The sequence below is a fragment of the Oncorhynchus nerka genome, linkage group LG22, assembly GCF_034236695.1.
Source record: "Oncorhynchus nerka isolate Pitt River linkage group LG22, Oner_Uvic_2.0, whole genome shotgun sequence".
In the NCBI taxonomy this organism is placed as follows: domain Eukaryota; kingdom Metazoa; phylum Chordata; class Actinopteri; order Salmoniformes; family Salmonidae; genus Oncorhynchus; species Oncorhynchus nerka.
In genome coordinates, this window is record NC_088417.1 from 30,182,820 (window position 1) to 30,210,640 (window position 27,821).

General features: G+C 43.7%; 1 protein-coding gene across 2 annotated transcripts in view; it reads left to right on the plus strand.

The window, feature by feature from the left end:
• LOC115104519 (partitioning defective 3 homolog) overlaps nucleotides 1-27,821 on the plus strand; it is a 581,101-nt gene that overhangs the window by 47,179 nt on the left and 506,101 nt on the right. For both annotated transcript variants that reach the window (XM_065007121.1, XM_065007122.1), the window contains exon 2: nucleotides 18,961-19,062. In XM_065007121.1, the coding sequence (XP_064863193.1) occupies nucleotides 18,961-19,062 (102 nt within the window). The remainder of the gene's footprint in view (nucleotides 1-18,960; nucleotides 19,063-27,821) is intronic.

Consider the following 27,821-nt stretch of genomic DNA (forward strand, 5'->3'; position numbering starts at 1 on the left):
TTAGCTGTGAGTATATTACTTTGTTTGACTTAGCCTTTAACCTGACCAATTTGGATGGGTGTTTGTGCACATAAATTCGCAGTCCCTTAAGCTCTATGTGTCATACCCTCCATGTGCATCGTGGGCTGTTCTAAAACGTTTCGTGATACACTCTAAACATGATGTTGCTTTTGGCTGATTTAATGCTACCATCTGGCAAGCATAACTTCATATGTTATGAAATAATAAACAAAAGTGTAAATTGTGCTGACTGTAAGTAGTAGTAGTAGTAGTAGGGCTTTATTTGATTATGGTGCTCAACCAGTTTTATATCAACGTTTCCGAACTGGCTTGATGAGCTAGTATGTAACTACCTCTGATATGCAAATAAGCATGCTAGTCAATTAGCCTACTTATCAAATAAGAGGCTATGTTACATTGTCCTATCGTATAGGCTCACATATTCAACTCTTGTGATCACCACATAGTGTGTCTTATGTTTCTATACAGTTTGTTACCTTTTTATTCTGTGTATCAACTGTGTTGATTTGAATATGGAAAGCAGCTGGTGACATTATAGGCTGATCTAATAAGAATTGGCCTACGGTGATACAATCCAAAGCTGTCAAACCTCTACTTCACCGGAATGAGAAATGTTAGTCTCCTAGACATATTCTTCATTGTTTACGTTGTGGGTTAGTCTTCATTGTGGACAACAGGAGCCTGTATCCGTTCAAGCTGCTGATACACGAGACCAACAAACGTCTGCAGGTTGCGCGTGCACGTACCATTTGAGATGCAAAAATACCATCTGAGACGCAAGCGCTTCGAGGTTCGCAGACCACGCAGCGTCAGCGAGCATAATCTACAGCTGGATACTTCTCATAGTATCCAGGCCTGTCTCTATTACTATTCCAAGGTTGAGGAGAAGACTGGCGCCTCAGTTGAGGGGTTTGGAACAGTTTGGATGTTGAGGCTAAAGTGTTCAGTTTGTAATATGACACCCCAACTCTCCTATAGGCTTACCACTCATTCAAGGCTCTATAGTCTAGTGTGTGTATATGCATATGCTTGTTAAAAAATGTATCTTACAGTAATGAGAAGGTAATGCTTTTTGACATGTTTACGTCTCATGGCTAAGTCATGCTATCCTGCCTTCATCATGAGCCCTCTGAGTAGTTTTACTAGCTACTCTACACAGGCAGTCTGTGTGATGTGTAGAGTTCTACACATAGTCTCAGGATGCTATCTATGGCTAACTGCTGCTGCCACAGACTGTATGTGAACACAGCCTCAGGATGCTATCTATGGCTAACTGCTACTGCCACAGACTGTATGTGAACACAGCCTCAGGATGCTATCTATGGCTAACTGCTGCTGTCACAGACTGTATGTGAACACAGTCTCAGGATGCTATCTATGGCTAACTGCTGCTGCCACAGACGTTATGTGAACGCAGCCTCAGGATGCTATCTATGGCTAACTGCTGCTGCCACAGACTGTATGTGAACACAGCCTCAGGATGCTATCTATGGCTAACTGCTACTGCCACAGACGTTATGTGAACGCAGCCTCAGGATGCTATCTATGGCTAACTGCTGCTGCCACAGACGTTATGTGAACACAGCCTCAGGATGCTATCTATGGCTAACTGCTACTGCCACAGACGTTATGTGAACGCAGCCTCAGGATGCTATCTATGGCTAACTGCTGCTGCCACAGACGTTATGTGAACACAGCCTCAGGATGCTATCTATGGCTAACTGCTACTGCCACAGACGTTATGTGAACGCAGCCTCAGGATGCTATCTATGGCTAACTGCTGCTGCCACAGACGTTATGTGAACACAGCCTCAGGATGCTATCTATGGCTAACTGCTGCTGCCATAGACGTTATGTGAACGCAGCCTCAGGATGCTATCTATGGCTAACTGCTACTGCCACAGACGTTATGTGAACGCAGCCTCAGGATGCTATCTATGGCTAACTGCTGCTGCCACAGACTGTATGTGAACACAGCCTCAGGATGCTATCTATGGCTAACTGCTACTGCCACAGACTGTATGTGAACACAGCCTCAGGATGCTATCTATGGCTAACTGCTACTGCCACAGACGTTATGTGAACGCAGCCTCAGGATGCTATCTATGGCTAACTGCTGCTGTCATAGACGTTATGTGAACACAGCCTCAGGATGCTATCTATGGCTAACTGCTGCTGCCATAGACGTTATGTGAACGCAGCCTCAGGATGCTATCTATGGCTAACTGCTACTGCCACAGACTGTATGTGAACACAGCCTCAGGATGCTATCTATGGCTAACTGCTACTGCCACAGACGTTATGTGAACGCAGCCTCAGGATGCTATCTATGGCTAACTGCTGCTGCCACAGACTGTATGTGAACGCAGCCTCAGGATGCTATCTATGGCTAACTGCTACTGCCACAGACGTTATGTGAACGCAGCCTCAGGATGCTATCTATGGCTAACTGCTACTACCACAGACGTTATGTGAAACCAGCCTCAGGATGCTATCTATGGCTAACTGCTACTGCCACAGACGTTAGGTGAACGCAGCCTCAGGATGCTATCTATGGCTAACTGCTGTTGCCACAGACTGTATGTGAACACAGCCTCAGGATGCTATCTATGGCTAACTGCTACTGCCACAGACGTTATGTGAACACAGCCTCAGGATGCTATCTATGGCTAACTGCTGCTGCCACAGACTGTATGTGAACACAGCCTCAGGATGCTATCTATGGCTAACTGCTACTGCCACAGACTGTATGTGAACACAGCCTCAGGATGCTATCTATGGCTAACTGCTACTGCCACAGACGTTATGTGAACGCAGCCTCAGGATGCTATCTATGGCTAACTGCTGCTGCCACAGACTGTATGTGAACGCAGCCTCAGGATGCTATCTATGGCTAACTGCTACTGCCACAGACGTTATGTGAACGCAGCCTCAGGATGCTATCTATGGCTAACTGCTGCTGTCATAGACGTTATGTGAACGCAGCCTCAGGATGCTATCTATGGCTAACTGCTGCTGTCATAGACGTTATGTGAACGCAGCCTCAGGATGCTATCTATGGCTAACTGCTGCTGTCATAGACGTTATGTGAACGCAGCCTCAGGATGCTATCTATGGCTAGCTTTTGCCACAGACTGTTTATGACCATTCACCGTGTGAACATAAGTAGCCTCAGGATGCTATCTATGGCTAACTGCTGCTGCCATAGACGTTATGTGAACGCAGCCTCAGGATGCTATCTATGGCTAACTGCTACAGCCACAGACGTTATGTGAACACAGCCTCAGGATGCTATCTATGGCTAACTGCTACTGCCACAGACGTTATGTGAACACAGCCTCAGGATGCTATCTATGGCTAACTGCTACTGCCACAGACTGTATGTGAACACAGCCTCAGGATGCTATCTATGGCTAACTGCTACTGCCACAGACGTTATGTGAACGCAGCCTCAGGATGCTATCTATGGCTAACTGCTGCTGCCACAGACTGTATGTGAACACAGCCTCAGGATGCTATCTATGGCTAACTGCTACTGCCACAGACTGTATGTGAACACAGCCTCAGGATGCTATCTATGGCTAACTGCTACTGCCACAGACGTTATGTGAACGCAGCCTCAGGATGCTATCTATGGCTAACTGCTGCTGTCATAGACGTTATGTGAACGCAGCCTCAGGATGCTATCTATGGCTAACTGCTGCTGTCATAGACGTTATGTGAACGCAGCCTCAGGATGCTATCTATGGCTAACTGCTGCTGTCATAGACGTTATGTGAACGCAGCCTCAGGATGCAATCTATGGCTAGCTTTTGCCACAGACTGTTTATGACCATTCACCGTGTGAACATAAGTAGCCTCAGGATGCTATCTGAGTATAGTTAGGGAGTGTAATGTCGCTGAACGAATGAGATAAGGATGTCAGTTTGATGGAGAAATGTATTACATAATCACATCAGGATAAATATGACCGCACCCATGAACGAACACACACACACACACACACACACACACACACACACACACACACACACACACACACACACACACACACACACACACACACGGGTCCCAGGGGAATGTTTAGGGTGCCCGGGCGTGCCTGGCCTGCTGCTAGTTTAGGAAGGTGATTTATGGTCTGTCACAGCTGGACTCTCTTCTCCTCACATTCCTTCACACTGGGTACACGGCTACTTCTTACACTCACACACACACACAACCTCAAGCGGAGTTCTCTAAGCTCTATTTTGTGAAGTTTTCATGTGTACCCAAGCCCCTACTACCACTGCACTTAAATCACTGGCAAAGCTTTTCACAACTCAACAGTAATGCTTTAACTGACTTTAATTATGTACCATTATGGATCTGTTCAATGGGATCCTCATGTGATGTTAATGTGCTATTGAGCCTTCCTTCGTCCTAGCATCCTCTTCCCATGCTGGGCCATTATCCTCCCGCCCTGTGTTTCAGCCCGAGACCAGATGCTTATAGCTCTGCATGCAATGAGCTTCTGTGCGTTGTACGGGCTTAAACAGAGTTGTAGTTGTGAAGAAACAGGACTTGATATTACTGTACATACAAATCCTCTACATACAAAGTGGTGATCCAAACATTAAATAGAGGCGTGTGTGTTTATATGCGTGTGTGCTTGTCTGAGCGTGTGTGTGTGTTCAAGCCTGTGTCTGTAAGTGTATGTGGAGGATGTTGTCTGTGTCTCTCTGAGTACTGATGACTTTAGTAAATCTGTAGTAGTCTCCATCTTGGCACCGTGCAGTTGGCCTTGGGTTTGGAGAGGCTCCATATAAATTGCCTGTAGGATTTGGAGTGGCACGTCATGTGCTGGGCTCTATTAACACATGGGTCTTGTCTCAAATGGCACGCTATAGGCCCTGGTAGAAAGTAGTGCACTATAAAGGGATTAGGGTGCCGTTTGAGACTAAAGCAGACTGTGTGATGGTAATCCATACTGATCATCTCAGTCTCAGCTAGAGCCGGGCTGGCACATAAAGCAGGCCTGGGGATATTTAGAGAAAACCTCAGAGTTATGGCTGACCTCACTGACTCCAACTCTAGCCCCTTTTCCAAATCTCTCTCTCTCTCCTTTTCCAAATCCCTCCCTCTCCCTTTCTCTCAGCTCAACTCTCAGGGGCTCAGTAGTTGATTTAGAGCTAGGCTAATTTCAATTTCCTCTCCCAAATTCTCCTGGATCTCTCCTGCAGTGGACGCAGGGATCTTTTGTGACTGGTTGTAATAGACTGAGACCCAGTGTGTCAAGAGTATGACTGGGTGTATCAGGTCAACTTAACAATCCTCAAAAGCCCTACCACATCCCAAGATAATCACATATAAACTCCAGCGCCACCCCTTTCCCTGAGGCAAATGATGTTCATTAGGGATTTCCACTGGGTTTCACTGTGGCTCACTTTATTATATGGATTCAATTAGATTTCTTTTAAACAAAAATGTCACACAGATGAAGGGACACCAGAACCTGAGATCTGCCACGTTCCTTCTTGTCCAGATAGGTCTTGTATAAGTAACAAGGGAGTCATCCCAGTGCCACACAGTCCCACCATGACTTTAATACCACCCAGACACACACGGCCACTGTGGAGGCCACAAGCAACCTACAAATGTCACAATATAGAGACCGAATACTGACCCATAGACGAGAGGTGGAAGGTGAACTGCTGCGTGTCATGGTTAGTTCACATCCAATGGCTTGCTGTGTGTTTGTGTGACTCGGAGTGTGATCAACTAGCTCAAACTCTCTCTGCAGAGTTTAGTGGAAATTCAGTACCTAAAGAGACTTGGTCATTTCTTCAAACAATCATCTTTATTCAATATTGGCTAATTATTGCAATAATGAAACTGTCGACCCCACACTCTGAAGTGTGTTGCAGAGTACTTAACTGCTAATGAAAAAACATAAAGGACCTACAAATGTTTAGTCAGCCTGGTTCCAACCTTCCCATAAGCCACCTCGGTCCATCTCCTGGTTATCTGCACGGGATATGGTTTAACTTTCAACCCGGCTTAGTTTCCCAGATTCCAGGAGATGAGTCATTGAGGCATTGTTCTAAACTCTTCCAGGCTATCTTTATCACAGGTCACACACACCACATCTTGTCTATGGAATGCCAGCGTTTAGGTTTTTATCACCAAGTCATTGTCAGCTCAAGCTATCTCTAGCAGACTAACTGCAGGAAACTGGAGTGGAAACCATCTCTTCAACAGTTGCCAGCTCAAGCTTCAAAAGACTCCTCTCAGTTAACTCAGAAAGGAAGAGAGAGAGTTCTAAGATCCTTACTCTATTTCATAAAACAACGATTTGGTGCATAAGCATAACATCATCTTGTAATGTGATCAAACCACACTAGAAGGTCAGGTCAGAGGTCATTCAAACCCTTCAAATAAGTGTTACTTTACTCTATTATACCAATTATCTATAAACATTTCATACATTTCGTATTCCAGGTTTACAGTAGTTTCTTCAGTACATGTTTTATCAAAATAATTCACGCGTTCAATTAAAACTCAGAAAATGAAAACAATTCTGTGTGTGTGTGTGTCCCTTTAAGATACCACGGCACTAACCGATATTCATAACCAGTAAATTGTGTCTGTGTGTGGTAAACCATATGGCAAAAACAAACAAAAATGTCCAGGCCTTATTTAATTTGGTAGCTCCTCTTTACCACTGAATCCGGATACCTTTATACCTATAAAACTGCTGCATTTCACAAACCCCTCTCCCAAGGCCATAGCCTCAGGAAACGTTTCAAAGAGAGAGAAAATGGCTACCTCCATTCTCCTGGAAGAGAAAGTGTCATTTTCTTTAGCATTCACTAAACTAATATCATAATCAGCAACCCCAAAGGTTTTAACTACAAACAAAACATGACAATAATAAGCCTACTGTACTCTCTCAAATCATTTGTCGTTTGTTTTAATGTACCCCAGTGTTTATGTACGCTTAATTTAGCATGTGCTACCCTTAGAGATGGCAACGTATCCCGCCACCGAGTCTAACAATTCACTCCCATATCATATCATATGTCTCTCTTTTCAATAACCATGCCAAATTATCCTGGTATTGTTACCAGACCAATGTCCAACGACATATGTAAATAGCTGTTTCACCTTAGATTGTTCCTGATAGTCTTTATTTAACTAGACAAGTCAGGTAAGAATACATTCCTATTTACCACGACGGCCAAACCCGGACGACGCTGGGGCCAATTGTGCCCCGCCCTATGAGACTCCCAATCACGGCCGGATGTGATTCAGCCTAGATTCAAACCAGGGACTGCAGTGACACCTCTTGTACTGAGATGCAGCGCTTTAGACAGCTGTGCCACTCGGGAGCCCTAATACAGTGTTTCATTAAGTGGAATCGACAACGTCTAAAATAAACAAACCCAGAACCTCTGTCCAGTAATCTAAACATTGCAACCTGTTGCATTAATTAAACTTTTGAACCTGTTGTTTAACAAATGTAGAACCTTTATAAAGTTGATGTTGTCTCATCAGCTTAATATTCAATACTTATTTCAATCTACTTTAATTACTGGACACTGTTCCACGTAATGGAAACAGATGATCGTTTTAAATGACATTGCCCTCCTGCTTCATTTTACTGAGTTACCTAAACTACAAAACCAAGCAACAATAATCAGAAACGGTCAAAGAATGTTTTTCATACTTCTACTTCAAAATGTCCCACTGCCTGCTCGCTTTCAACCGCAACTAATATTTTTGACAATCTCATGGTTAAATCCCTCTACTCATGATTTAACCTTCTATTTAAAAGTCAGCTTTTCAAATGACAAAAATATTGCATTATTCGAGTGCTTATCAAGCTGCCTCTAGCAGACTAGCTGCAGGAAGCTGGAGTGGGAACCATCTCTTCAACAGTTGCCAGCCCCAAGCTTCAAAATACTCCTCTCAGTTAACCCAGAAAGGGAGAGAGAGAGTCCTAAGAACCTTAATCTATTTGATAAACAACCATTTGGTGCATAAACATAACATACTCTTGTAATTATGCTACCACGAGGGACTAAAACAGTGAACCCAGTGAAGGTCTTGACCCTAACACCTTGTCAGTAAACAGTGGACTTGTTCTAATTAGTTTGTTTTGTCTGGCCTGCAGTGTCTTGGTATTGCCACACTGTACAGATAGAAAGACTCAAACCATGATGAAGCCATGAAAAGTTGTGCATCTAACCTGAGAGCTGTTTGGTGGGTGTTTGAATGTAAACCCAGTGCACCTGTTATGATACACAGGAAGTATATAAAACAGAATAGAAGTACTCTGAAACGCCTAAATAAATGAAATTCAGTGCATTAAAAAATCTACAAAAGATGTGGGCAGACTGTGTGTCTCATACAATGAAATGGTTAAGAAATGCACACGGTTTATAGTTTTTAAGTATCGATGGATGATGAGGGCCTGTGGAGAATATTTTTTTGTAGAGTTCCACCTTCTTTTTTTTCCTTTGCTTTATTTTGACAGTTTAGAAACAGGAGGAGACAGAGGAGTAAAAGTGGGACAGGCAGAAGCAGGAATTGAACCCCCGACTTCTCAGGCAGTCAAACGGTACATTTCATGGGAATTTCATTCACTCAACCACAGCCACACTGTAAAAAAAAAAATGTCTTGGGTGAATTGATCAAAAAAAAACAACAACATGTACTTAATAAAAATGAATGCAAATCATTTGTTAAAAAACATTTAAGAATATGTAAGTATATTTTATATGAAGATAACCTAAGATAGAGATAATTGAGTGATTGAACTAATTAGAAGTCTGGTTTTAATCTCCTTGCACTTCCTATCCCACTGGGCACACACTGGTTGAATCAACATTGTTTTCATTTTAACTAAATGAAGTTGAATTAACATGTGAATTAACATCTGTGCGAGTGGGATCTTGCCATGTGGCTCTGTATTTAGAGGAGTGTGGGTAATTCCCTTTTTTTGGACTTTATGATTATTTTACATGAATGTTTGAAGAAAGAAAAGTCTACTTTCAATATTAGTATTAAGCAGCTTGTTGTGCCATGAGGTGTAATGGATCATGATGAACGTATATCAAAACCATCAGGCAAAATTCTGTTCAATGATGAGATGACCCATTCCCATATTTCTAACTTTTAATGGTACAGGCATACCACCCTGCATCCCACTACTGGCTTATGAGGGCCAGTAGGAGGCACTATTTCCTCTGATCTAAAAAAAATATCACAATGTCCCATGGCGGTGATTGGGGACATTACCCTGTGTAGGGTGCTGTCTTTCAGATGGGACGTTAAATGGGTGTCCTGACTCTGTGATCACTAAAGATCCCATGGTACTTATCGTAAGAGTAGGGGTGTTAACCCCGGTGTCCTGGCTAAATTACTAATCTGGCCATACCATCATGGCCACCTAAACATCCCCAGCTTCCAACTGGATCATTCATCCCCCCTCCTCTCCCTTGTAACTATTCCCCAGGTTGTTGCTGTAAATGAGAATATGTTCTCAGTCAACTTACCTGGTAATATAAATAAACAAGTGTTCTGCATTGCTGTAAAACCTCCAGTTACTGCTGAGGGATTGGGATCTGTGCTCATCAAATGCCTGCCAAAATGGGTTAATCTGGCACATGATCAGATTCATAAACCAATAGAAATACTCCAGAAGACGTGATCTAAATCTGCACAAGTAGGGTTGCACAATTTGGGGAATATTAAGAGGTGTAAACTTTCTGTGGGAATTAACAGGAATATATGGGAATTAATGGAAATATATGCACATTAATATTAATACCATTTAAATGTAGATTTTTTTTGCATTGGATATATTTACCATATCATAAGTAGACATAATTGCAAATGATTAAATCCTTCTAATAGAATTGAACTTTAATTAAATGAATCGACTCTTCACGTGGGATGATTTCACTGAACAACAAAAGAAAGGGAATATTGAATGATCCCCAATGATCCATCACATCTCCCAAAAATGTTTTCTACATAAATCTGTAAAATTATGGTCTAGACACTAAAGCTTTGTCTTCCTCTCAGGCTTAGTGATGACAACATAGGCCTTGTTGATCTCTGCACCAGACAGGATGCTCTTGCCAGCATACTTGGGGTCCAACATGCAACTCTTCGGAGTGTATGGGCTTCAGGCAGAAGTCTTCACGCTTTTTGATGTATTTCAGAACTGCAGTTTCCTCTGCTTGGAGCAACAGTGAAGTGGTCAGGGCAGTACAGATTTCTTCTCTTACATCTACAAGCAGAGTCTGAACATCAGACGGGATGACATTTTCTCCCTCAATCTGTGCAATGGCTACTGCTATAGGTTACATGAGTTTCAGGCTGCTTAACCCTCTCTCCCAATATACATAATTCAGGAGGGTCCTCTTGATGGGTCTGTCCATATCGGCAGACTGATGTGGCCATTTCTTGGAGAGCCTCCTTCCCCTCCAGTAGACTGTCAAACATGATGACAACACCACCCCAACGAGTGTTGCTGGGCAGCTTCAATGTGGTGCTCTGATTCTTCTCACTTTGCTTGGTGAGGAAGATTGCTGCTATAACTTGATGACCCTTCACATACCTAACCATTTCCTTGGCTCACTTGTCGAGTCTATCCATTGTTTTCATTGCCATGATGGGTTTGAGGAGCAGATTCAATGCATGAGCAGCACAGCCAATGGGTGGGATGTGAGGGTAGGACCCCTCCACTTTAGACCAAGCAGCCTTCATGTTCGCAGCATTGTCTGTCACCAGTGGAAATACCTTGACTGCCTTCAGCTCATCTGCAATGTAGAGACCGGTGTGTCTGTTGTCCCTTGTGTCTGTGCTCTTGTAGAATACTGGTTGAGGGGTGGAGATGATGTAGTTAATTATTCCTTGCCCACGAACATTCGACCACCCATTAGAGATGATTGCAATACAGTCTGTTTTCTCAATGATTTGCTTGACCTTCACTTGAACTCTGTTGAACTCTGTATCCAGCAAATGGGTAGATAAAGCATGTCTGGTTGGAGGGTTGTATGCTGGGTGAAGAACATTCAGAAATGTCTTCCAATACACATGGCCTATGAGCATCAGAGGTGAACCAGTTGTATACACAGCTCGAGCAAGACATTCATCACTATTTCTCTGACTACGTTCCTCCATTGAGTCAAAAAAACGACTGATTCCAGGAGGACCATGAGCTGTTGCTATCGATAAGGTGTCTGCTTCATCATTTTCACCTCAAATCTCTCTGACTTTTGTCAGAGGTTGCTTGTTGTGAGCACTGAGGGAACTATATGCACTTGGCCAGATGATTCTGCGTCTTTGTTTCATTCTTCACATATGATTTGGCACAGTATTTGCAAATGTATAAAGCTTTTCCTTCTACATCTACATTAACTACAGTGAAATGTCTCCACACATCAGATAGTGCCTGTGGCATTTTCCTGTAAAGATTCATAAAAAGAAAAAATACAATTCCATGTACAGAAAAATAGTTAAACAGTTAGATTAAACAACTCATTTGTAAAATAAATATTTTAAAATGAAACATGCATGGAAACAGGTGAATTAACACTCCTCAGTTAGCAGGCTCAAGCAAGCTAAAACCCACACGGTAGCAAAAACTAACTAGCCGAAATTGTTAACAACTTAGAAATGATTTAAACACACTTTGCTGTAGGCTACTATTTACTAGTTAACAAAAAATCATGTATGTCATATAAAATATACCCCACCCCAGTATTGTCTTCAAAACTTACCAGAAAGTATGTAGTCCATGGCTCAGACAGTGTAGTAGTGTGGGCTCAATAGCATCTCATTAGTGTGCACGATCTTGTGAATCAGCTGTACGTGTGATAGAAGAGTGCACTGCACATGTGCATGCAGAGGGTTGCAATTCCATTGAACCGGGGATAGTTTAACCAAAATATGCCACAAGACCTAGAATTGCCTTATGTGTATCCCAAAAAAAGAGGTTCACTATTATAAGCTAACGTTTTGATGAATTTAAGCACAATTCCCAGGCTTCACTTTCCATGGAACATTTCTGGAACGTTTCTGACCCTTTGCAACCCTATGCACAAGACAGGATTTGAAACACCATAATAGTGTTTAGAAGCTTTAGAGAGGAAACTACCTCTTCCGGTAGTGCTCCCAGTCCCTGGCAAGGTGTTGCACAACCCTTGATTAAGTGGTGTTACAACACACGGCGTCATATTTCAAAACATCTCAGGATGATGTGTTTCAATACTCCAGCAAAGTTTAGGTTTCGTCTCCTTCAAGTTAGTGGCAGCTCAGTTTCCACTAGTTTTGGTGTTACAATGCACTTCGATTTAACAGTGCAGGACTTTGCCCATATTAGGAACATCCTTCAACTTCCATGAGTGGAGCGCCACTATTTTATCATATCTTTAGAATGTGCTTAACTAGAGCACATATGTACACTGTCACCATCATCATTTCCCATGTGACCCAAACGTGTCTGTGCAAGCTTACGTATACACAATTAATGACTGTTTGGGCCTGTCGGGACATAAAGTCATCAATACCTTATCTCTGTTTGGCAATTCTGTCTAGGTGACACAATGCATTGTTATCACCTTTTAACACTACCCAACTGACACAGCAGCCATTTTGTGTATGGCGTTCCAGGTGGTAATAGACCCTGGACACTTTCATCGACCATCTCTGACTGCACTGTGCTGTGTCGTTACGTGAGGCTTGGGAAGTCACATTCACAAGGGTCTAATTTGGTTAATATGTCCTTCTGTTCTTACTGAACTCAAATTTATTTTATTATTTTATTTCACCAATATTTAACCAGGTAGGCAAGTTGAGAACAAGTTCTCATTTACAATTGCGACCTGGCCAAGACAAAGCAAAGCAGTTCGACACATACAACAACACAGAGTTACACATGGAGTAAAACAAACATACAGTCCATATTACAGTAGAAAAATAAGTCTATATGCAATGTGAGCAAATGAGGTGAGATAAGGGAGGTAAAGGCAAAAAAGGCCATGGTGGCAAAGTAAATACAATATAGCAAGTAAAACACTGTAATGGTAGATTTGCAGTGGAAGAATGTGCAAAGTAGAGATAGAAATAATGGGGAGCAAAATAAAGAAATACAGTAGGGGAAGAGGTAGTTGTTTGGGCTAAATTATAGATGGGCTTTGTACAGGTGCAGTAATCTGTGAGCTGCTCTGACAGCTCACAGATATCATCTTCAGTAATCCCCCAGATTCCTGTCGGATGGCTAATGCATTTGTTAATGCGAAATATCTATATCGTCACTCACACAACATATCTGCAATAGAATCAACGTCAGACTCATTTCGTGTCTGTGATGGTGTTCCTTCCTGTCTATAATAATGTCTGCCCAATGCTATCTTGATTAATTCTACTACACAACTTCAACAGGGAACCTGTTGCTCTTGATCGCTGTCGGTCTCTCAGACACCTTCGTCTCCTCAGTCTGTGTGGTAAGCGATGGCATCATTATGTTGTGAATCAGCTCTTTGCTTCTCAGGCAGGCAGCATACTGACCCCCCTCAGAGTTGAATGCAGAAGTCTTTTCGTGGTCCCCCACACTGAAAGCAGATCCTACCAGCACAAAGAGCCTGCTAATGTGGTGAAGAGACTGGGCCATTGTCTGACGAGGTGTTGTAAGAGGGTTGTAAGAGTGTACAGACTACTATGAACCTCCTTAGGATCAGATAAAGAGACACCTGTCGAGACGAGGGTAGGGGTCATAATGGCTGAAGGAATGAGGTAGCAGACAGTGTGACACAACAGGTCACTGGGTCAACACAGGGGGATATGAGATTTCAGGTTTTTCTTCTCTTGAAGAGACGACATCACTCTTGGTAGCCCACTATGTCACTGGAGTCATTTGTTAAGACTAATAACTAGATTCATAACAAGAATGGGTGGCTTTGCGATGGCTTTTCAGGGCTCAGGAGAGTCAGGAGAGGTAAAGTTCTTATCTTAATGGACTGCTTTAAGCACATATTTTTCACACGATACTTCAGAGTAACAATTATGGTATTGAAAAACATTTAGATGTTCACTTTTGGTGTGTTTGCACTTGTCACCTGATGAAAGAGAACATGAAACAGTCGGCTAGTCTGGCGGAGAAACACAGAAACAAGCTGAACACTACATTTCTCACAGGGAGAACCGTGTTCGCTTTAGAGAGCTGGAGCTGCTTAAAGATTTAAAAAACATTTTTTTTATCCCTCTGCAGAACCTTTTTATATGGGCTGCGACCGCGACCCAAATGGCACTGTAATCCCTTTATAGTGCACTATTTTTGACCATGACCCATAGGGAATAGGGTGCAATTTGGGACGCATCCATGACAAATGATCCTCGGGTTGACCGTTTCCCGCAGACTACCCTTGAGTTAACTCTACCCCCCTGTCCTCCCAGACACTGTCATGCTTTACTGTATTATAAATGGTTATTTTACGATGGAGGTCTTGCTTGTAGGTGGTGGTGGAATAAAAAAAGAAAAACACTGTCACACTCAGCCATGGTCCTGCTGTCTGATGAAGAGATGGAGATGAACGTTCTCTTTGAAGTCCAACTGGGGTGAATCACTGGAGTGAGAGATGTCAAATGAATTCAAGTTGATGTAGGCCCACGGTGTGTTTGTTCAGTTTTGGTGTATTGAAGTGTTAGTGTGTTCTGTGTTCAAATAAATGTACATGGAAGTGTTGGAGGGATCATTCTGTGGTTGCACCAGTTTGCATGTGTTTGTCCATCTGACTGTGTGTGTGCTCTCTCAGCATGTGTACCAGAGCTGTGCTCAGTTGATGTGGCCAGCTGTTTAGCCCTCGGGGGGCAGGTCACACTGGGGCAATACAGGGGAACAGAGTGTCCTATGGCCAGGGGAGGTGAGGGAGGGTGACCGAGTGTCCCATGGCCACAGGGGGGCAGAAGTGCACAGTGGGTGCCCCCCAAATGGCACACTATCCCTATAAGTGTACTACTTTGACCAAAGCCTTATGAGCCCTGGTCAAAAGTAGTGCACTGTAGGAGAAAAGGGTTCCATTTGGGATGGGCTTAGTGTGTCCCATTATGTTCCCTCAACCCCTCTATGGTCATGGGACATAACCCTGTATCCCCTCTATGTCCCTAAGTGTTCCACCAACACAGCAGGGTTACAGGGCAGCAGACTGGGCCATCGGCTCAGTACAGCCCACCAGGGTTGTCAGCTGGGACAGGGACAGTTTGTCCTGACTGCCTCGGAGGCCAATAAACATCGACCTAATCTAATCTCGCTGTACAGTAGCATGAATATCCTATGCTACATGCTCCATCGCTTGGCACTGATATTAAGGCGTTGTCCCAAATGTCACCCTATTCCCATAGGACTTCGGTCAAAAGTAGTGCACTATATAGGGAATAGGGTTCCATTTGGGACATAACCCTAAGCTTTTGATCCACTATGGGGATTTATTGATCTCCAATCCCTGTAACTTGGCTGCTGGTCTGATTTCACTGAGGGAGATCTGGAAGTAGACCCATGTCAGACATTTGTTGTGACATTTGCTGTTTCTTGTGGTGGGTTTGTGGTGTGGAATGGCTTCCAGATTCCACACTCATTTTCTCTCATGTCTTGGTTTTCTGTGTAATTGTACCATCTGTATTTTAGTGTTGTGATTTTTGTTCGTATGTATGACAATAAAATGACATTACTGCTAAAATACGGCTGGTGGTGGAGCTGGTTTTGAATATACATTTCTATTACTTGCTTTTCTTTGTCCTACCTTTTTTTGCCTCACAAAGTCGATTCTATAGTGTGTTATGAATATCATTTGATATTCAAGACCATCTATTGTAGTACATGCATTTACAGTAACTCCCATCTTTTTCTCTGGTGTCAGAACTGCAGGGGGAATTCTTGTACCCCTTATAATAACCACAAATAGAAGGAAAAGACCACACAATTATTCCCTGTTTGACTTTGGAAGCTCTTGGCCTGGCGTACCACTCGGTTTACAATTTACAGAAAGGGTCCAGAAATGTGCATGAAGGCATCAAACCCACAGACTCTATTCTGTCGTGTGGAGGGGAAAACGTTAGGGATGGCCCGGCTTGTTAGTTTGTCCGTCTATCTGTCTGTCTGTCTCTGTGTGTATGTGTGTGCATTTAAAGTCCAGGAGTCAGTCGGCCATCCCCAGAGGTTATCCTAATAAGGATGTGAAGGAAACGAGCTGAGATGTTTTGGCTCAACTTCTGACCTGCGTGGTCTACGCTTCACTACCTGTGTGCTATGAGGGTTGGGGGGGGGCTGCTTTTCTTCGCCTTGCACCTACAGTAGTTATTCACCTTTTTAGTTTTGCTCAAAGCTTTTCCAAAAACATCAAAATATGAATGTCTGTGTATCGGTCTGTGTATCTGGCCTAAAGCCAGTCTGTGATGGCGACAGGCGTGCATGCACTTAAGTCCAAGCCCCACTCTCCCTTTACTTGAGCTAAAGACAAGTTCTGGATCTATGGGCTGCTTTGGGCTGGATGTGTCAATGTGTAGCTCATACATGGATAATCTGTCAGCAGAAGTTATGTTTTTACCTCAATTGTTCATAAAATCCTTAGTTTGTAAGTAACTGTTTTCTGGAAGCTGTGTGCTGATATTTTGAGCACTGCACAAGCTTGCAAGCCACCCCCCTAGCAATTTGAGTTCTAGCCTATGAGCTTCAGCCCCTCGGTATTTGAGTGACAGCTAGCAAGATGCACATTGATGAGTTGCACAGTGAAAGAAGAAGGCCCAGCATTATCCAATGAGGTTGCAGGGCGGGCCCAATGGCCCAGTGCCACAACAGAGGGAGAGTGAGCGAGATGTATCCTTCAGCTTGTATTTCCACCAGTTCACTGGTTATGTGTACCCAATGGTTTTGCCCAGCAATGTGGAATTTGCGGGAAGTAGTCAAGCAAGGTGTTTCTACCGGGCTTTGCCAATGTTCGGTAATCTTTGTTTATGAAAGCGTCCATGCGCTTAGGCTGTCTGTGATGTTACAGGGCATGTAGCCTGATTCTAGGCCAGATTGGATTGATTGAAAGGTTTGATTTTGGTTTCACAACCAGTTTATTTCTGTAAAGCGTTTGTTTGTTTTGTAAGTCATTTTTGTCTATATTGCCAAATTGTTATTGATCTTAAATACTGCTACCATCACTAGCCTATCCTCATTTTGTGAATTAAACCGCTCTTTTGAACCTTATCATTTGCCTCCTATCTGCCAACCGCTACTTTTTCACACGGTCTAATATCTAATCCCCCCCAATTCAGCTCTCTTCCTGCAAAAAAGGTCATGGTCCAGATAGAACCAAATCAACCTCAACCTGTTACCTGCCTTGAAGTCTTAGCTAATGTGTCCTCTCTCTCTCTGTATTGTCTAAGTCTTAGCTAATGCGTCCTCTCTCTCTCTGTATTGTCTAAGTCTTAGCTAATGCGTCCTCTCTCTCTCTGTATTGTCTAAGTCTTAGCTAATGCGTCCTCTCTCTCTCTGTATTGTCTAAGTCTTAGCTAATGTGTCCTCTCTCTCTCTGTATTGTCTAAGTCTTAGCTAATGCGTCCTCTCTCTCTCTGTATTGTCTAAGTCTTAGCTAATGCGTCCTCTCTCTCTCTGTATTGTCTAAGTCTTAGCTAATGCGTCCTCTCTCTCTCTGTATTGTCTAAGTCTTAGCTAATGCGTCCTCTCTCTCTCTGTATTGTCTGTCTTAGCTAATGCGTCCTCTCTCTCTCTGTATTGTCTAAGTCTTAGCTAATGCGTCCTCTCTCTCTCTCCATCTCCCTTATTTCAATCTGGTCTAAAATAACCGTCTCACCTCTTCTCTCTAAGATAAGCCATGTCTTACTTCTTCTCTCTAAGATAAGCCATGTCTTACTTCTTCTCTCTAAGATAAACCATGTCTTACTTCTTCTCTCTAAGATAAGCCATGTCTTACTTCTTCTCTCTAAGATAAGCCATATCTTACTTCTTCTTCTCTAAGATAAGCCATGTCTTACTTCTTCTTCTCTAAGATAAGCCATGTCTTACTTCTTCTCTCTAAGATAAGCCATGTCTTACTTCTTCTCTCTAAGATAAACCATGTCTTACTTCTTCTCTCTAAGATAAGCCATATCTTACTTCTTCTTCTCTAAGATAAGCCATGTCTTACTTCTTCTTCTCTAAGATAAGCTATGTCTTACTTCTTCTCTCTAAGATAAGCCATGTCTTACTTCTTCTCTCTAAGATAAGCCATGTCTTACTTCTTCTCTCTAAGATAAGCCATATCTTACTTCTTCTTCTCTAAGATAAGCCATGTCTTACTTCTTCTTCTCTAAGATAAGCCATGTCTTACTTCTTCTCTCTAAGATAAGCCATGTCTTACTTCTTCTCTCTAAGATAAACCATGTCTCTTCTCTCTAAAATAAGCCATCTCATCTATCTTCTCTCTAAAATAATCAGTCTCACCTCTCTTCTTTCTAAAATAAGCCATGTCTCACCTCTCTTCTCTAAAATAAGCCATGTCTCACCTCTCCTCTCTCTAAAATAAGCCATGTCTCACCTCTCCTCTCTCTAAAATAAGCCATGTCTCACCTCTCCTCTCTCTAAAATAAGCCATGTCTCACCTCTCCTCTCTCTAAAATAAGCCATGTCTCACCTCTCCTCTCTCTAAAATAAGCCATGTCTCCACTCTCTTCTCTCTAAAATAAGCCATGTCTCCACTCTCTTCTCTCTAAAATAAGCCATGTCTCCACTCTCTTCTCTCTAAAATAAGCCATGTCTCCACTCTCTTCTCTCTAAAATAAGCCATGTCTCCACTCTCTTCTCTCTAAAATAAGCCATGTCTCCACTCTCTTCTGTCTAAAATAAGCCATGTCTCCACTCTCTTCTCTCTAAAACAATCCATGTCTCTTCTCTCTCCCTCCCTCTAGGATCCTGGCTACTGGCTACAGGTGCACAGGTTGGAGCATGGGGACGGAGGCATACTGGATCTGGACGACACACTGTGCGATGTGGCCGATGACAAAGACAGGGTGAGTCACGCTGTGGTCAGTGGGCTTGATACACCTCAGGAAGCTATTTGAGCTATTTCAGGGTAAAATCATTTGCTGAGATGTCCTTCCTGCTTTGCATATACCCATGTGATGATGCGTGTTGTGTTATAACTGGACCAATTAGTCTGCCACTTCCTGCTGTGATCCCCACAGTAGCAGCCAAGTGATGCCCAGGCTTACAATAGTGGCAAATACTGAGGCATATTTCTCAGATGAATTCACAGGCCATTTCCTACCAGACGCTAGCTGTCTTATCTCCTCAAAATTGAGAACTGGAAAGAAAATGACAACGTCTAAAACTAGATATTTAAGTGTAAAAATAGATGACTAAATTACTTAAATGTGACGCTGCTGCTGCTGCCTCTGGTTGAATGACTAATGAACTCTATAAAACAGAGAAACAGTCTTTGTAAACTCTGAGAGGGCGTGTTTTTTGGCTGCACTGTCTATATACTAGAATCTGTTTTCATATTTCTACTGAGAAGAATCATGAGCCCCCTGCCTGTCACACGATGTCATTGCAGCCATACTTACCAACACGCTGCCGTTTAATGGCATATGGACAATAGACGAACGCTGTTGACAGGGCTTCAGTGATTTATGTGGCTCACAAAAGGGCTTGATTAGATTACTAAAGGCATGTTCACACTGCCGAGGGCTAAGTACCTCAAAACACTGGGCTAAGGGAGGTTTGAGCTTGGGGCTAAGCGAGTGTTCACACGTGCACATTCTAAAGTTGGCTAGCACCAACCTTAACCCAGGTGCTAGCCAATCAGAGTTCCTTTGATACCTAATTTGAATTTTCTACACCAGAAAAGGGACAGTTGGTTTCACTTCACCCTACTTGTGTGAACACAGGCTACGCTAGCCCAGGGCCAGTCTTAACCTGGGGCTAAGAACAATGCATCTGTGAAAAGGCCTTGAGTGTTAAATCAGAGTGTAATCTGGTGTTATGCTACAATAGAACAGCGATAGAGAGAGCTTTAGTAAGAGCAGTAGAGGTCATTCTAATCAGCTATAGTAAGGGATAGGATGGGAACATTTGAGAAAACACATTCTCCATTTACATTTTAGTCAAGCCAAATATTAGCCCAAGGCCTTTGGACACTATTTACTTCTTCTACTACATCCAGACTACTGTAGTTTCCTCTGGCGAACTTTATTTGACTGCTGGCTGGTACAGCGTGTGTGTGGGTGCTTGCGTGTGTGTGTAGGTATGTGTGTGTGGTTGCGTACATGTGTGCGGGGTTCACACCAGATTGAAAGCCAAACAGAGTGTGGGTAGAGAGACCATGCCACCTCTAGTTATGACGGTGGTGTTTCTTTAGATGTTGTGAACCAGAGCTGTGTGTTCATCTCCGGCCTGTAGGAAGTGCTGCTGTTTATGGGACAGTTTGTCAACCAGACAGGAGGTGTGTGTGTGTGTGTGTGTGTGTGTGTGTGTGTGTGTGTGTGTGTGTGTGTGTGTGTGTGTGTGTGTGTGTGTGTGTGTGTGTGTGTGTGTGTGTTAGAGCGGTGGTCCGGATGCGTGAGCTGGTTTTTCCAGGTGGCATGCCATGCTTCTGTTTTCATCCCTCTCCTATCAACACTGTCTGGTATTCAGGCCCTGGGTTCTGTGCTATTCCCCATCAAACTCCCCTGCACATGGACAGGAAATAGCAGTAGAGACAATACGAGTAGCTCTGTCCTTTAACATCAGTGACAGTACAGTACACTGCTATACCCGGAGAGCCATACATAACATCTTTTAGTCATTTAGCAGACGCTCTTATCCAAAGCGACTTACAGTTAGTGCATTCATCTTAAGATAGCTAGGTGGGACAACCACATATTCAAACTGTGCCTCTTTGCTTGACATCATGGGGAAATCAACAGAAATCAGCCAAGACCTCAGAAAAAAAGCACCTGAAGGTACCACATTCATCTGTACAAACAATAGTACGCAAGTATAAACACCATGGGACCACGCAGCCGTCATACCGCTCAGGAAGGAGACGCGTTCTGTCTCTTAGAGATGAAAATACATTGGTACGAAAAATGCAAATCAATCCCAGAACAACAGCAAAGGACCTTGTGAAGATGCTGGAGGAAACAGGTACAAAAGTATCTATATCCACAGTAAAACGACTCCTACATCGACATAACCATGAAAGGCAACTCAGGAAGGAAGAAGCCACTGCTCCAAAACCGCCATAAAAAAGCCAGATTACGGCTTGCAACTGCACATGGGGACAAAGATCGTACTTTTTTGAGAAATGTCCTCTGGTCTGATGAAACAAAAACAGAACTGTTTGACCATAATGACCATCATTATGTTTGGAGGAAAAAGGGAGAGGCATGCAAGCCGAAGAATACCATCCCAACTGTGAAGCACAGGGGTGGTAGCATCATGTTGTGGGGGTGCTTTGCTGCAGGAGGGACTGGCACTTTGCAAAATAGATGGCGTCATGAGTAAGGAAAATTCTGTGGATATTCTTTTATAAATAAATAAAAAAGTAAATCCATATTTGACTAGGTAAGTCAGTCTTATTTTCAATGACGGCATAGGAACAGTAGGTTAACTGCATTGGATATATTGAAGCAACATCTCAAGACATCAGTCAGGAAGTTAAAGCTGGGTCACAAATGGGTCTTCCAAATGGACAATGACCCCAAACATACTTCCAAAGTTGTGGCAAAATGGCTTAAGGACAACAATGTCCAGGTATTGGAGTGGCCATCACAAAGCCCTGACCTCATATAGAAAATGTGTGGGCAGAACTAAAAAAAGCGTGTGCGAGCAAGGGGGCCTACAAACCTGACTCAGTTACACCAGCTCTGTCAGGAGGAATGGGCCAAAATTCACCCAACTTCCTGTGGAAAGCTTGTGGAAGGCTATTCGAAAATGTTTGACCCAAGTAAAACTATTTAAAGGCAATGCTACCAAATGCTAATTGAGTGTAAGTAAACTTCTGACCCACGTGATGAAAGTAATAAAAGCAACAAAAAAAATCACTCTATTCTGGCATTTCACATTCTCAAAATAAAGTGGTGATCCTAACCTAAGACGGGGAATTTTTACTAGGATTAAATGTCAGGAATTGTGAAAAACAGTGTTTAAATGTATTTGACTAAGGTGTAAGCTTCCGACATCTGTGTATATATATTTTTTTGTACCTGTGAAAATGTTGGACACCGACTCATTCCAGGATTTTCTTTATTTGTACTATTTTCTACATTGTAGAATAATAGTGAAGACATCGAAACTATGAAATAACACATATGGAATCATGTAGGAACCATAAAAGTGATATATTATATATATATATATATATATATATATATATTTATATATATATATTTTTATATTTGAGATTCTTCAAAGTAGCCACCCTTTGCCTTAATGACAGCTTTGCACACTCTTTGCACACTCTTGCCATTCTCTCAACCAGCCTCTGCAGGTAGTATAACTTTTCATTACATTTAATTACATTTCATTATAGTACAACGGTTTGATTTGTCTAATCTTAGCAATTTCTTCTTAGCTAGCTACATAGCCGTCTTTGTATCAAAGATAATTGCGTAATTATCGTATTTCGTCGTCCTAACGTATCTGCCCAGCAGCTAGCCAGCTAGCTAACGCCCACCGGCTACATAGCTGCAGATGACTTCGTCAACCATTTTGAAAAGAAGGTCGACGACATCCGATCCTCGTTTGCTAAGTCAAACGACACCGCTGGTTCTGCTCACACTGCCCTACCCTGTGCTCTGACCTCTTTCTCCCCTCTCTCTCCAGATGAAATCTTGCGTCTTGTGACGGCCGGCCGCCCAACAACCTGCCCGCTTGACCCTATCCCCTCCTCTCTTCTCCAGACCATTTCCGGAGACCTTCTCCCTTACCTCACCTCGCTCATCAACTCATCCCTGACCGTTGGCTACGTCCCTTCCGTCTTCAAGAGAGCGAGAGTTGCACCCCTTCTGAAAAAACCTACACTCGATCCCTCCGATGTCAACAACTACAGACCAGTATCCCTTCTTTCTTTTCTCTCCAAAACCCGTGAACGTGCCGTTCTTGGCCAGCTCTCCCGCTATCTCTCTCAGAATGACCTTCTTGATCCAAATCAGTCAGGTTTCAAGACTAGTCATTCAACTGAGACTGCTCTTCTCTGTATCACGGAGGCGCTCCGCACTGCTAAAGCTAACTCTCTCTCCTCTGCTCTCATCCTTCTAGACCTATCGGCTGCCTTCGATACTGTGAACCATCAGATCCTCCTCTCCACCCTCTCCGAGTTGGGCATCTCCGGCGCGGCCCACGCTTGGATTGCGTCCTACCTGACAGGTCGCTCCTACTAGGTGGCGTGGCGAGAATCCGTCTCCTCACCACGTGCTCTCACCACTGGTGTCCCCCAGGGCTCTGTTCTAGGCCCTCTCCTATTCTCGCTATACACCAAGTCACTTGGCTCTGTCATAACCTCACATGGTCTCTCCTATCATTGCTATGCAGACGACACACAATTAATCTTCTCCTTTCCCCCTTCTGATGACCAGGTGGCGAATCGCATCTCTGCATGTCTGGCAGACATATCAGTGTGGATGACGGATCACCACCTCAAGCTGAACCTCGGCAAGACGGAGCTGCTCTTCCTCCCGGGGAAGGACTGCCCGTTCCATGATCTCGCCATCACGGTTGACAACTCCACTGTGTCCTCCTCCCAGAGCGCTAAGAACCTTGGCGTGATCCTGGACAACACCCTGTCGTTCTCAACTAACATCAAGGCGGTGGCCCGTTCCTGTAGGTTCATGCTCTACAACATCCGCAGAGTACGACCCTGCCTCACACAGGAAGCGGCGCAGGTCCTAATCCAGGCACTTGTCATCTCCCGTCTGGATTACTGCAACTCGCTGTTGGCTGGGCTCCCTGCCTGTGCCATTAAACCCCTACAACTCATCCAGAACGCCGCAGCCCGTCTGGTGTTCAACCTTCCCAAGTTCTCTCACGTCACCCCGCTCCTCCGCTCTCTCCACTGGCTTCCAGTTGAAGCTCGCATCCGCTACAAGACCATGGTGCTTGCCTACGGAGCTGTGAGGGGAACGGCACCTCAGTACCTCCAGGCTCTGATCAGGCCCTACACCCAAACAAGGGCACTGCGTTCATCCACCTCTGGCCTGCTCGCCTCCCTACCACTGAGGAAGTACAGTTCCCGCTCAGCCCAGTCAAAACTGTTCGCTGCTCTGGCCCCCCAATGGTGGAACAAACTCCCTCACGACGCCAGGACAGCGGAGTCAATCACCACCTTCCGGAGACACCTGAAACCCCACCTCTTTAAGGAATACCTAGGATAGGATAAAGTAATCCTTCTCACCCCCCTTAAAAGATTTAGATGCACTATTGTAAAGTGGCTGCTCCACTGGATGTCATAAGGTGAATGCACCAATTTGTAAGTCGCTCTGGATAAGAGCGTCTGCTAAATGACTTAAATGTAATGTAAATGTAATGTAGTCACCTGGAATGCATTTCAATTGACAGATGTGCCTTGTTAAAAGTTAATTTGTGGAATTTTTTTCCTTTATGCTTTTGAGCCATTCAGTTGTGCTTTGACAAGGTAAGTGTGGTATACAGAAGATAGCCCTATTTGGTAAAAGAACAATTCCATATTATGGCAAAAACAGCTCAAACAAGCAAAGAGACACGTCAGTCCATCATTACTTTATGACATGAAGGTCAGTCAGTGCGGAACATTTCAAGAACTTTGAAAGTTCCTTCAAGTGCAGTCGCAAAAACCATCAAGCATTATTATGAAACTGGCTCTCATGAGGACCGCCACAGGAAACGAAGACCCAGAGTTACCTCTGCTGCAGAGGACAAGTTTATTAGAGTTACTAGACATACACATCAGATTGCAGCCCAAATTAATGCTTCACAGAGTTTAAGTAACAGACGCATCTCAGCATCATCTGTTCAGAGGAGACTGCGTGAATCAGGCTTTTATGGTCGAATTGCTGCAAAGAAACCACTACTAAAAGACATAAATAATAAGAAGAGACTTGCTTGGACCAAGAAACACAAGCAATGGACATTAAACCAGTGGAAATCTGTCCTTTAGTCTGATGAGTCCAGATTTGAGATTTTAAGTTCCAACCGCCGTGTCTTTGTGAGACACAGAGTAGGTGAACAGATGACTGTCCTTCAAGACTGTTGAAAAAGCATTCCAGGTGAAGCTGGTTGAGAGAATGCCAAGAGTGTGCAAAGCTGTCATCAAGGCAAAGGGTGGCTACTTTAAAGAATCTCAAACATTTCATATATTTTGATTTGTTTAACACTTTTATTGCTTACTAAATGATTCTATATGTATTATTTCTTCATTTTGATGTCTTCACTATTATTCCACTATGTAGAAAATAGTACAAATAAAGAAAAAACCCTTGAATGAGTAGGTGTGTCCAAACCTTTGACCGGTACTATATATGTCTGTGACATGAGTATACCCTGCTGAGTTTAAAGACCATGAAAACAGTTCCTATGTAATGTTATATTTAGGATCCTATGTATCTTGGCATAAATGAAAGACAGTCCGTCTGCATAACTGCACTGATGCCATTGTCATGAGACTGACACATGCAGTACCTTTTAAAAGCACTAGGTCTGTACACAGTGGTGGCTGTACGTGTAATGCTATGCATATCCACTGTACTGTGTGTGCACTGTGCGTCCCAACGGGCACCAGATTCCCTACATAGTGAACTAACTACTTTTGATCAGAGCTCTATTGGCCCTGGTCAAAAGGGTCAAAAGTAGTGCACTATATATGGAAATGACTGTAATTTGGGACTCCGCCTGTACGTGTTGCTGCTCGCCAGTGATTAATGAGCAGTTTAAAGCTAACAGCATTGTTTAAGGCCTATATAACCTCCAGACGGACTGACTGACTGACTTACTGACAGACAGGGTTGTGGAGCCGGTCAGCCCAGTCTTAAAAATAAGTCTAGCCTGCTTCCTTCCGCTTCTTACACAATGTCATTTTGGTTTGACTTCAAATCCAGTTTGGAGCACAACCACCTCTGCCTTGACAGTAGGAACAAACAGAGTATATTAGATTGTCTATTCTAAATTAAGACATGCTTTTTAGTGTACCTCTTTCTTTTACAACCTTTACCTATAGCAGAATTGGTTTGCGTTCCAAATGACACCCTAAACCCTATTTAGTGAACTGCTTGACCAGGGCTCTGGTCTAAAGTAGTGCACTATATAGAGAATAGAGTGCCATTTCTGACCTAGTTCTGGTTATCTTTCCAGTCTGTGCTCCCGACCTTCGCTTCTCCAGCTTTCACAGGAAGTGTGATTGTAGTACAAGCAGGAAGCTAATGCCAGTTGAGCGCAGCAGCGAGTGGCAACCCCTACATCTTAGTGTGGGTGTGGGTGTGTCAAATCAAAGTTTATTGGTCGCGTAGACGGTTTTGCAGATGTTGTCCCAGGTGCAGCGAAAGGCTTATTTTTCTAGCGCCAACAATGCAGCAATATCTGGCAATACAATAACGACACACATAATCAAACAGTTTTTAAAAAAAGAACAAGTTAAGACGTATCAAAATGCCAGAATCCAGAATATAAATACATATGTATCTGAATGGTGTGGAAAGACAGTGTGGACGGTATATGAATAGACAAGTTGTCATATAGGATGAGCCATGACTAGAACACAGTATATACATAATTAGTGGGTAAAATAGTATGTCAAATTATTAAAGTGACCAGTGCTCAATGACTATGTACGTAGGGCAGCAGTCTCTAAGGTGAAGGGTAGAATACCTGGGTGGTAGCCGGCTAGTGACAGTCTCTAAGGTGAAGGGTAGAATACCGGGTGGTAGCCGGCTATTGACAGTCTCTAAGGTGAAGGGTAGAATACCGGGTGGTAGCCGGCTAGTGACAGTCTCTAAGGTGAAGGGTAGAATACCTGGGTGGTAGCCGGCTATTGACAGTCTCTAAGGTGAAGGGTAGAGTACCGGGTGGTAGCCGGCTATTGACAGTCTCTAAGGTGAAGGGTAGAATACCGGGTGGTAGCCGGCTAGTGACAGTCTCTAAGGTGAAGGGTAGAGTACCGGGTGGTAGCCGGCTAGTGACAGTCTCTAAGGTGAAGGGTAGAATACCGGGTGGTAGCCGGCTAGTGACAGTCTCTAAGGTGAAGGGTAGAGTACCGGGTGGTAGCCGGCTATTGACAGTCTCTAAGGTGAAGGGTAGAGTACCGGGTGGTAGCCGGCTAGTGACAGTCTCTAAGGTGAAGGGTAGAGTACCGGGTGGTAGCCGGCTAGTGACAGTCTCTAAGGTGAAGGGTAGAATACCGGGTGGTAGACGGCTAGTGACAGTCTCTAAGGTGAAGGGTAGAGTACCGGGTGGTAGCCGGCTAGTGACAGTCTCTAAGGTGAAGGGTAGAGTACCGGGTGGTAGCCGGCTAGTGACAGTCTCTAAGGTGAAGGGTAGAGTACCGGGTGGTAGCCGGCTAGTGACAGTCTCTAAGGTGAAGGGTAGAATACCGGGTGGTAGCCGGCTAGTGACAGTCTCTAAGGTGAAGGGTAGAATACCTGGGTGGTAGCCGGCTAGTGACAGTCTCTAAGGTGAAGGGTAGAGTATCGGGTGGTAGCCAGCTAGTGACAGTCTCTAAGGTGAAGGGTAGAGTACCGGGTGGTAGCCGGCTAGTGACAGTAACTAAGGTTCAGGCCTGGGTACTGGACGGAGGCCGACTAGCGGTAACAATTTAACAGTC